The 11,113-nt window shown below is 51.9% G+C and overlaps 1 protein-coding gene across 2 annotated transcripts; it reads right to left on the bottom strand.

The window, feature by feature from the left end:
• Nucleotides 1-468: 468 nt before the first annotated feature.
• Nucleotides 469-10,151, bottom strand: MRPL9 (mitochondrial ribosomal protein L9). 2 transcript variants are annotated; one of them, XM_073564665.1, is made up of 7 exons: nt 9,988-10,151; nt 6,187-6,346; nt 5,987-6,111; nt 2,687-2,740; nt 2,273-2,386; nt 1,320-1,403; nt 469-1,077 (listed from the first exon to the last, which is right to left on the bottom strand). In XM_073564665.1, exons 1-7 carry the CDS (start codon nt 10,060-10,062, stop codon nt 865-867), a joined length of 825 nt encoding a protein of 274 aa, XP_073420766.1. In that variant the 5' UTR covers nt 10,063-10,151; the 3' UTR covers nt 469-864. The 2 variants fall into 2 exon arrangements, with proteins under 2 accessions (XP_073420766.1, XP_073420767.1); XM_073564666.1 differs by having other exon boundaries at nt 2,285-2,386; nt 9,988-10,149.
• Nucleotides 10,152-11,113: the final 962 nt, after the last annotated feature.

The following is an 11,113-nucleotide window of genomic DNA, read 5'->3' on the forward strand; positions in this document are numbered from 1 at the left end:
GTTTATTATTATTACTCGTTCCCCCCGCTGCTCCGGTCTCTGAGTCTACTTAGCTGCTCAACTGAAGTGACGTCTTCACACGCGCTGCACGCATAGGGGAAATGATGGGAGGAGAGTCACCTGACAATGTCCCCCATCATTGTTTTCAAGTACATCAGCTTCTATGATGCTGATAGATTTGCATCCAGAGGGGGTGGGCCTGGAGCTGACATCAGCCCCCCAGACTCACAGCCCCATAGCAGCCGCGTGGCTATTAGCAGCACACCACTGGCTGGGGGCCCTAGACAAATGCATAGTTTGCCGGCCCGGGGAAAGAAGTTAAACCCGCGTCAGCTGTGATGAGGGGGAGTTACAGCAGCTCCCCTCCCCCTTTAGGATCTGCTGCCTTGGGGGAGGGGTAGGGGAGACAACACAATGTGCTACTGACACTGGAGAGAATGGCGGTTGGCAGGTGTCAGACAAAATGCACAACTTTCCTGATCATTTATTCTGAGCCATTGTATGAAAATCCCCCCACCGAGCGGAAACATTTCTACACATTGGCCCGGCCCTCCCATAATATCCCACCTCGCAGCAATCAGGCTCCGAGTGACCAATCACAATCTGCCACCATATCACACTAGACGTATGACCTATTGTACCTCACCCAATATGGAGGCGATTTTATTACAAATTTGACGTGTCCGCAGAGTCTTCTCCGGGAGGGACTGATCCACAACGGTGCACGACTTCCCCCAGTATCGCCCGCAGAGTCTTCTCCATAACGGACTGCTCGACAACGTTGCACGACCCCTCCCCCCAGTATCACCAGGATGGAGCAGGACTGCTCCACAACGGTGCATGACCCCCCTCCCCCCAGCAGGTTCAGCTTCTTGTAGATTTGGAGGAAGTGTTGCCATCTGGTGGTGACTCACAGGTAACACTGCTCTCTGCTGGTATTTCAGTGGGAACGTCACCCTCTGCTGGCAATTCTGCTGTGTTCACCTGCTGGGAGAGCCAGTGCTTGTATCGTTTGGTCCTCGGGTTCATATAGTTCACAACATCCATTGGCATCCAGACTGTATCTAAGCCGTTCACCTGCAGAGCACGGAGCAGAAAAATGTCAATGTTACCCAGAAAACCCTGCAAGTAACCTCAAGATGTCACCTCGACATCCCTAAATACAGGACCCTAGTCTACTAGCCAGAGCATCTCTGGAGGACCAGGTCACGTAATGCCTATTGTCCCTGTGGACACCCTGCACTCAATGATGCAGACATCAGGCCCATTTTCTTTAAGGATTGACTAGTCCAGACATGGATAATTGTGCAGGAACTCACCGTCACCTCACACCAGTACTCCCCGAACCTGGTGATGGGTTCGTCAGGGATCTTCACAGCGTTTGCTGGAGCCACCACCCCTAACTGGAAAGAAGAGACTCCATCATTGGCTGAAAAGACAGAGGTCCCCAGCTACATGGCTTACATATACGGTACATGTCTACCAATATAGCAACCACAGCCTGGGACACAGACACGAGCAACAATAGCCAAGGATACACAGATACAAGCCACGTCCAAGGACTCATGAGCCACGTACACCACAGCCAGGGACACACAGACACAAGCCACGTCCAGGGACCCATGAGTTAAGTACACCACAGCCAGGAACATACGAGCCAAGTACACCACAGCCAGGCACACACAGGCACGAGTCGCATCCACCGCGGTCAGTGACACACAAGCCAAGTACACCACAGCCAAGAACATACAAGCTAAGTACACCATAGCCAGGGACACACAGATACGAGCCACGGCCAGGGACACACAGACAGGAGTCGCATCCACCACGGCTAGTGACACACGAGCCAAGTACACCACAGCCAAGAACATACAAGCTAGGTACACCATAGCCAGGGACACACAGACACGAGTCGCACCCACCACAGCCAGGGACACACAGACACAAGCCACGTACAGGGACACACAGATACGAGTCGCATCCACCACAGCCAGGGACACACAAGCAAAGTACACCACAGTCAGGAACATACGAGCTAAGTACACCACAGCCATGGAGACACAGACACGAGTCGCATCCATCATGACCAGGGACACAGGAGCCAAGTACACCACAGCCAGGGACAAACAGTCACGTCCAAAACGGCCAGGGACACATATAGAAGCCATGTCTGCCGTCACATTTGCGCTCACTCAAGGAGTGGCACTCAGTGGAAAATTGTACCATATAGTACCACCACCATAGTGAGCAGGAGCTGCCATGACGCCTCCACCTGCGTTCTTACGCTTTTCAGCAGATGTCGCGTCACAATCTCCTCGTTCAGCTGCCACTTCACGTTTGTCCTCATTTCAACCGTCAGCCGAGATTTCTTCAAATAATTCACAGTCTAGAGGTGAAAAGCAGAAATGACCAGTGACTGCACCCAGATCACCCAACATGGTGGGCCTGATCCATCCCATCAGCCACTCAAACCCTGCAATCACGCATCCCCCACAAGAAGATGCAATGTCACGCAACCCTCTGATGGAGGGGCCACAATCACATGGCTCTCAGAGGTCACACGAGCCCCTACAAGAGGCCCTAATAAGACGAAACGCGCAATCAAATTATCTCTGCAGGAAGCCACCATCACTGCTTCTACTGTGGTCACATATAGTGGAGGGAGAAAACAATATCATTGCCTCACCATATCGCCCGTCCAGGTCTGCTTCTTGCTACCAAGCTCACCTGCCTGCTGCATCTAGAAACGACAAACAGGATGGTCAATAGAAGGGTCCTTTCCCCTACCACCCCCCACAACTATAGCCCGCTCATCACCTCACCCACCAACACCCCCCACCCAAGTATAGCCCCCCCATTACTTGATCCTGACTCACCCTCCTACTATAGCCCTCCCATTATCTAACCCATTCCTGGCCCACCCCCATCAAGATCCTGCTCCAGACCACTCATTTAACACCTCTCATCACCTGACCCCTCCTCGGCCAAACCCCCATCTAGACCCCTTCCATCACCTGTTATCTCCCTGGCCCACCCCCATCTAGATCCCTTCCATCACCTGACCTCTCCCTGGCCCACCCCATCTAGACCGCTTCCATCACCTGATCTCTCCCTGGACCACCCCCATCTAGACTCCTTCAATCACCTGACCTCTCCTTGGACCGCCCACATCTAGACCCCTTCCATTACCTGAACTTGCCCTGGCCAACCCTCATTTAGACCCCTTCGATCACCTGACCTCTCCCTGGCCCACCCCCCTTCCTTCAACTGACCTCTTCTGGCCCACCCTATCTAGCATTCTTCCATCACCTGACCTCTTATTGGCCCACTCCCATCTAAACCCCTTTCATCACTTGCCTCTCCTTAGCCCACCCCTATCTAGACCCCTTCCATCATCTGACCTCTCCATGGCCTACCCCCATTCTAGAACCTTTCCTTCACCAGACCCATCTAGACCTCTTCCATCACCTAACCTCTCCATAGACCACCCCCATCTAGACCCCTTCATGGACGACCCCCATCTAGACCCCTTCCATCACCTAACCTCTCCCTGGCCCACCCCCACTCCTTCAACTGACCTCTTCTGGCCCACCCCATCTAGAATCCTTCCATTACCTGACCTCTCATTGGCCCCCTCCCATCTAGACCCCTTCCATCATCTGACCTGTCCCTGGCCTACCTCCATCTAAAACCTTTCCATCACCAGACCCATCCATGGCTCCCCCCCCCAATTAGACCCCCCCCCTTCCATCACCTGATCTCTCCCTGGCCCACCCCCATCTAGACCCCTTCCATCATCTGACCTCTCCCTGGCCCACCCCCACTCCTTCAACTGTCCTCTTCTGGCCCACCCCATCTAGAATCCTTCCATCACCTGATCTCTCATTGGCCCACTCCCATCTAGACCCCTTCCATCACCTGACTTCTCCCTGGCCCACCCCCCTTCCTTTAACTGACCTCTTCTGGCCCACCCCATCTAGAATCCTTCCATCACCTGACCTCTCATTGGCCCACTGCCATCTAGACCCCTTCCATCACCTGACTTCTCCCTGGTCCACCCCTATCTTGACCCTTTCCATCACCTAACCTCTCCATGGCCCAACCCCATCTAGACCTCTTCCATCACCTGACCTCTCCCTGGTCCACCCCCATCTAGACTCCTTTAATCACCTGACTCATCCATGCCTAATCCCCATATAGACCTCCTCCATCAACTGAAATATCCATATCTCACACCAATATAGACCCCTTCCATCACCTAACCTCTCCATGGCTCACCCCCATATACACTGGGTGCAGAATTATTAGGCAAATGAGTATTTTGATCACATCATCCTTTTTATACATGTTGTCCTACTCCAAGCTGTATAGGCTTGAAATCCAACTGCCAATTATGTAAATCAGGTGATTTGCATCTCTGTAATGAGGAGGGGTGTGGTCTAATGACATCAACACCCTATATAAGGTGTGCTTAATTATTAGGCAACTTCCTTTCCTTTTGCAAAATGGGTCCGAAGAAAGATTTGGCGGACTCTGAAAAGTCAAAAATTGTGAGATGTCTTGCAGAGGGATGCAGCAGTCTTGAAATTGCCAAACTTTTGAAGCGTGATCACCGAACAATCAAGCGTTTCATGGCAAATATCCAACAGGGTCGCAAGAAGCGTGTTGATAAAAAAAAAAAGGCGCAAAATAACTGCCCATGAATTGAGGAAAATCAAGCGTGAAGCTGCCAAGATGCCACCAGTTTTGCCATATTTCAGAGCTGCAACGTTACTTCAGTATCAAAAAGCTCAAGGTGTGCCATACTCAGGGACATGGCCAAGGTAAGGAAGGCTGGAAAACGACCACTTTCAACAAGAAACATAAGATAAAACGTCAAGACTGGGCCAAGAAATATCTTAAGACTGATTTTTCTAAGGTTTTATGGAGTGATGAAATGAGAGCGACTCTTGATTGGCCAGATGGATGGGCCCAAGGCTGGATCAGTAAAGGACAGAGAGCTCCACTCCGACTCAGATGCCAGCAAGATGGAGGTGGGGTACTGGTATGGGCGGGTATCATCAAAGATGAACTTGTGGGACCTTTTCGGGTTGAGGATGGAGTGAAGCTCAACTCCCAGACCTACTGGCAGTTTCTGGAAGACACCTTCAAGCAGTGGTACAGGAAGAAGTCGGTATCGTTCAAGAAAAACATGATTTTCATGCAGGACAATGCTCCATCACATGCATCCAAATACTCCACAGTGTGGCAGGCCAGCAAAGGTCTAAAAGAAGAAAAAATAGTGACATGGCCCCCCTTGTTCACCTGATCTGAACCCCATAGAGAACCTGTGGTCCCTCATAAAACGTGAGCTCTACAGGGAGTGAAAACAGTATACCTCTCCGAACAGCGTCTGGGAGGCTATGGTGGCTGCGGCACGCAATGTTAATCGTAAACAGATCAAGCAACTGACAGAATCTCTTGATGGAAGGCTTTTGAGTGTCATCGTAAAGAAAGGTGGCTATATTGGTCACTTATTTTGTTTTTGTTTTTGAATGTCAGAAATGTTTATTTCTAAATTTTGTGTTGCTCTATTGGTTTACCTGGTGAAAATAAACAAGTGAGATGGGTATATATTTGGTTTTTATTAAGTTGCCTAATAATTCTGCACTGTAATAGTTACCTGCACAAACAGATATCCTAAGATAGCCAAATTTAAAAAAAAAAAAAAACACTCCAACTTCCAAAAATATTAAGCTTTGATATCTATGAGTCTTTTAGGTTGATTGAGAACATAGTTGTTATTCAATAATAAAAATAATCCTCTCAAATACAACTTGCCTAATATTTCTGCACAAGGTGTAGACGCCTTCCTTCACCTGACCCATCCATGGCTCATCCCCATCTAGCCTCCTTCCATCACCTGATCTTTCCTCGGCTCACCCCCATCTATACCCCTTCCATCTCATGACTCCGTAACTGGCCCATCCTCAACTAAACCACTCACTTTTCTCTCCTCTTCGAACATCTCCTTATTTTCAAGGGAGGCGTAGACTGCCAGTCCCTGCACCAGCAGTTTATTCCTTCCGAACCGTTTGTCCACCAGCACTGTGTCTCCGCGACTGCCCAGTTCTTAGAAAAAGACAGAAGATAGTTGTGGCAGCCTGTGGCCCTATAGACCAGGGAGAGCCTACAGCCCGGACTTACTGTGAACATTCTGTGTGAGGATCAGCATCATCTTGTCCTTGGGGCCATGCTTGGTATCCTCCAGCACTCGATAGATGCGGTGCCTCCGGGGATGCAGGTAAGGCTCCTCACCTTTCTTGGCCAGCGGGACATTCCACCATCGCTCTACCACCACCGTCCCCTGAAATCAGCTTTTCATAACCCAAAAATATACAGAAAGGAAAGGAGCAGTATGTGGTGGAGGGGCAGGGGGAAGAGCACTAAGCAAAGGATAAATAGAGGGAGAAACGTTGTACAAGGAAGTGGCAATGTGTGGGGTAAGGGAAATGTGGTGAGGAGCCCTGTGGGAGGATGTAGGAGAAATGTGGGGGAGGGACAACGTATGTGACAGATGTGGGAACAGTTAGCAGTGGAGGGACAGTGAGCAGGAGAAGGGACAGTGTGAGGGGGAGGGATGTGGGAGGAGTGTTTGTGGGCGGGACAGTGTGCAGGGGAGGAGCGCTTGTAGGAGAGATGTGGGGGAGGGACAACGTATGTGACAGATGTGGGAACAGTTAGCGGTGGAGGGACAGTGAGCAGGAGAAGGGACAGTGTGCAAGGGAGGATGTGGGAGGAGTGTTTGTGGAAACGACAGTGTGCAGAAACGGAACAGTGTGCGGGTAAGGATGCGGGAGGAGTGGTCGAGGGAAGGGAGAGTGTGCAAGGACGATGTGTGAAAAGTGGTTGTGGGGAGGGACAGTGTGCAGGGGAGGATGTGAAAGTGTGAAGGTAAGGGAGTGTGCGGGGGAGGATATGAGAGGAGTGAGGGGAAGGGATCGTATGCAGAGGAGGATGTGGGACCAGTTGTTGAGAGGAGAGTGTGAGAGGGAAGAGACAGTACGGGAGGGACTGTGTGCAGGAAAAAGATGTGGGAGGAGTGGTAGGGGGAAGGAAAAATGCGAAGGAGGGATAGCAGGAGAAACGTGAAAGGAGTGGTCGGGGGAGGTACAGTATGCAGAAGAAAGTGTGTGGTGTGTGGTCGGGGGAAAGACTGTGTGAGGAGTGAGGGGGGGCAAGGGACAGTGAGCGGCTGGAGGGAAGCGGCAGGGTATGGCGGGGCGGGTAGGGATAGTGCACGGCAGGAAAGGATGTGGGAGAAGTGGTCGGGGGGAGATATGCAAGGAATGGTTGGAGAGGGACAGTGTGGGTAGAATGTAGGCGTAGTCGGGAGGCACAGTACAAAGGATGCTGTGGAAGAAGTAGTCAGGGAGAAAAACTATGGGGAGAAGTGGTTAAGAGGAGGAAAAGTGTGGGGGTAGGATGCAGGAGGAGTGGTTGAGGAGAGACAGTGTGCTGGGGGGGAAGATGGAGGAGTGGTTGAGGGAGGAACAGTGTGTATGGGAGGATTCTCGGGGGAAGCACAGTGTGCAAGGGAGGATGTGAGAGGAGTGGTCGGTGGAGGGATAGTGTGCGGGAAAGATGTGGGAGGTGTGGTCATGAGAGGAACAGTGTGTGGGGACGATGTGGAAGAGGAGGTCATGAGAGGAACAGTGTGTGGGGATGATGTGGAAGAAGAGGTCATGAGAGGAACAGTGTGTGGGGATGATGTGGAAGAAGAGGTCATGAGAGGAACAGTGTGTGGGGATGATGTGGAAGAAGCGGTCATGAGAGGAACAGTGTGTGGGGATGATGTGGAAGAAGCGGTCATGAGAGGAACAGTGTGTGGGGATGATGTGGAAGAAGCGGTCATGAGAGGAATAGTGTGTGGGGATGATGTGGAAGAAGAGGTCAGGGAAATGGACAGTGTGGGGGGAGGGAGGAGTGGTCAGGAAGGGACAGCGTGGGGGTAAGGGACAGTATGCAGAGAAGGATGTGTAAGTGGTGGTAGGGGGAGGGACAGTGTGCAGAGAAGGGACAGAGTGCAGGGGAGGAGTGCTTGTAGGAGGGACAGTGTGCAGGGGAGGACGTGGGAGGAGTGTTTGTGGGAACGACAGTGTGCAGAAAAGGAACAGTGTGCGGATAAGGATGCGGGAGGAGTGGTCGAGGGGAAGGGACAGTGTGCAAGGACAATGTGTGAAAAGTGGTTGTGGGGAGAGACAGTGTAGAGGGGAGGATGTGAGAAGAGTGTGCGGGGGAGATTGTGCGGGGGAGGATGTGAGAGGAGTGTGCAGGGAAGGGAGAGTGTGCAGGGGAGGATGTGAGAGGAAGGAAGAGTGTGCAGGAAGGATGAGTGTGGGGGGATGTGAGAGGAGTGTGAGGGAAAGGGACAGTATGTGGGGGGAGGATGTGTGAGGAGTGTGTGGGGGAAGGGAGAGTGTGCAGGAGTGTGAGGGGATTGGAGAAGGGGATGGGAGAATGTGGGAGGAGTGTGAGAGGGGAAGGGAGGAGTGTGCAGGGAAGTATACGTGAGAGGAGTGTGAGGGGAAGGGAGAGTGCAGGGAAAGTATGTGAGAGAGGAAGGGAGAGTGCAGGGAAAAGAGAGTGTGCAGGGAAAGTATGTGAGAGGGGAAGGGAGAGTGTGCAGGGAAAGTATGTGAGAGAGGAAGGGAGAGTGTGCAGGGGAAGTATGTGAGAGAGGAAGGGAGAGTGTGCAGGGGAAGTATGTGAGAGGGGAAGGGAGAGTGTGCAGGGGAAGTATGTGAGAGAGGAAGGGAGAGTGTGCAGGGGAAGTATGTGAGAGGGGAAGGGAGAGTGCAGGGAAAGTATGTGAGAGAGGAAGGGAGAGTGTGCAGGGGAAGTATGTGAGAGAGGAAGGGAGAGTGTGCAGGGGAAGTATGTGAGAGGGGAAGGGAGAGTGTGCAGGGGAAGTATGTGAGAGGGGAAGGGAGAGTGTGCAGGGGAAGTATGTGAGAGGGGAAGGGAGAGTGTGCAGGGGAAGTATGTGAGAGGGGAAGGGAGAGTGTGCAGGGGAAGTATGTGAGAGGGGAAGGGAGAGTGTGCAGGGGAAGTATGTGAGAGGGGAAGGGAGAGTGTGCAGGGGAAGTATGTGAGAGAGGAAGGGAGAGTGTGCAGGGGAAGTATGTGAGAGAGGAAGGGAGAGTGTGCAGGGGAAGTATGTGAGAGGGGAAGGGAGAGTGTGCAGGGGAAGTATGTGAGAGGGGAAGGGAGAGTGTGCAGGGAAAGTATGTGAGAGGGGAAGGGAGAGTGTGCAGGGGAAGTATGTGAGAGAGGAAGGGAGAGTGTGCAGGGGAAGTATGTGAGAGGGGAAGGGAGAGTGTGCAGGGGAAGTATGTGAGAGGGGAAGGGAGAGTGTGCAGGGGAAGTATGTGAGAGGGGAAGGGAGAGTGTGCAGGGGAAGTATGTGAGAGGGGAAGGGAGAGTGTGCAGGGGAAGTATGTGAGAGGGGAAGGGAGAGTGTGCAGGGGAAGTATGTGAGAGGGGAAGGGAGAGTGTGCAGGGGAAGTATGTGAGAGGGGAAGGGAGAGTGTGCAGGGGAAGTATGTGAGAGGGGAAGGGAGAGTGTGCAGGGGAAGTATGTGAGAGGGGAAGGGAGAGTGTGCAGGAGAGGATGTGGGAGGAGTGTGAGTGGAAGGGAGAGTGTGCAGGGGAGGATGTGGGGGGAGTATGCAGGAAAAATCTGAGATGAGTATGCAGGGAAGGCTGTAGTAGTTGGGTGAAGGGACAGTGGGAGTTTAGACGTTTTGGGGGGCGGGTCTTATCTATAACCTTCGACAATATGATGGCTTCCCACAACCCACCAGTGCAGAGCTTTCACCTTCCTACATAAGGCTGGTGACTGGTTGCCCGGAGACATGTTCTGCATGCCATACACGGGGCGCAGTGTGGCGGCGGGGGAGCACAATGTGGTTTGTGGGGGATATACAGGACGTGACGGACACTCACCCGTGTGTGGGTAACGTACGGTGACCGGCGGCTCAGCAGGCGGCTGCACGTCTTCAACATCCCAGCCACCGTCATGACACTAACAGTTTGGCACCAAGGGCAGCACGTGTGAGGATGCGCCCAATCAGCGCCGTCGCTCTGCGTCACGTGCCCAACAGGCGCGCTCCAGAGAAGAACAGGGAAATTGTAGGAGTAAACTGTGTGATAATGTGTGTGCCGGCGACCGCCATCTTCCCGAAGACCAGAAGAGATGGCCCGTATCATCACATATTGGTAGGGAGGGGATGGGTGCGTAGAACAGACCCCTTACTCACAAGGACACAGCCCGTTCTGAGTGGTGCGAAGACCGAGCAGAGCTCAGCACCTATCTCACCTGCCCTACCTCTGCTCCATTAATTCTCACAAGGCTGAAGTTGGTTTCTGTTTTTTATAGGTTTAACAACAAAAAATAATCGTCACAATAATAACAGACAATGCAGCGAGGTGCCCTGATGTGACTACACTTAAAAACAGCCACAAAAACTATAAAAATGGCACAAAAATGGGCTTCAAAAGTGGTCACCAAAGGGCGTTAAAGGGTTAAATGACTTTGGGCCACTGATATCACACTGCAGACATATAGAACAGGGAGCCCCACATGAAACCCAGGACCCTCCAGCCTGGCCCAAATGGGTTCTGGGCATCAAAGTGCGCAAACAGCCGATTTTCACAGATTTGAATGAGTAACTGATGTTTTTAAGGGGTTAAATGAATTTGGGCCTCTGATCTCACACCAAGAATACATAGATAGTGATGCCTCGCATCAAACTCAGGTCCCTCAAGCCTGGTCCAAATGGGAGAGGCATCACTATGTATGTATTCTTAGTGTGAGATCAGTGGCCCAAAGTCATTTAACCCCTTAAAAACATCAATTACTTATTCAAATGGTCAAAATCGACTGTCAGCCCACTTTGATGCCAGTTCTGATTCCCAGAACCCATTTGGGCCAGGCTGGAGAGACCTGGTTTTGATGTGGGGCTCCCTGTTCTATATGTTTCAAGTGTGATATCAGTGGCCCAAAGTCTTTTAACCCTTTCATTAATTCATTCGGTACCCACTTTGATGCCCCTTTTTATGCCAGTTTTAT

The sequence above is a fragment of the Dendrobates tinctorius genome, unplaced genomic scaffold, assembly GCF_039654945.1.
Source record: "Dendrobates tinctorius isolate UK_male_01 unplaced genomic scaffold, ASM3965494v1 ptg000468l, whole genome shotgun sequence".
Lineage (NCBI taxonomy): Eukaryota > Metazoa > Chordata > Amphibia > Anura > Dendrobatidae > Dendrobates > Dendrobates tinctorius.

What these genes read in the sequence shown, in the direction of transcription:
- MRPL9 (XM_073564665.1), bottom strand. Translation starts at nt 10,062, where the DNA reads ATGACGGTGGCTGGGATGTTGAAGACGTGCAGCCGCCTGCTGAGCCGC. An exon ending in AGACCTGGACGGGCGATATG is followed by an intron (nt 2,387 to 2,686) that starts GTGAGGCAATGA and finishes TTTCACCTCTAG; the next exon opens with ACTGTGAATTATTTGAAGAA. An exon ending in AGTACTGGTGTGAGGTGACG is followed by an intron (nt 1,078 to 1,319) that starts GTGAGTTCCTGC and finishes CGTGCTCTGCAG; the next exon opens with GTGAACGGCTTAGATACAGT.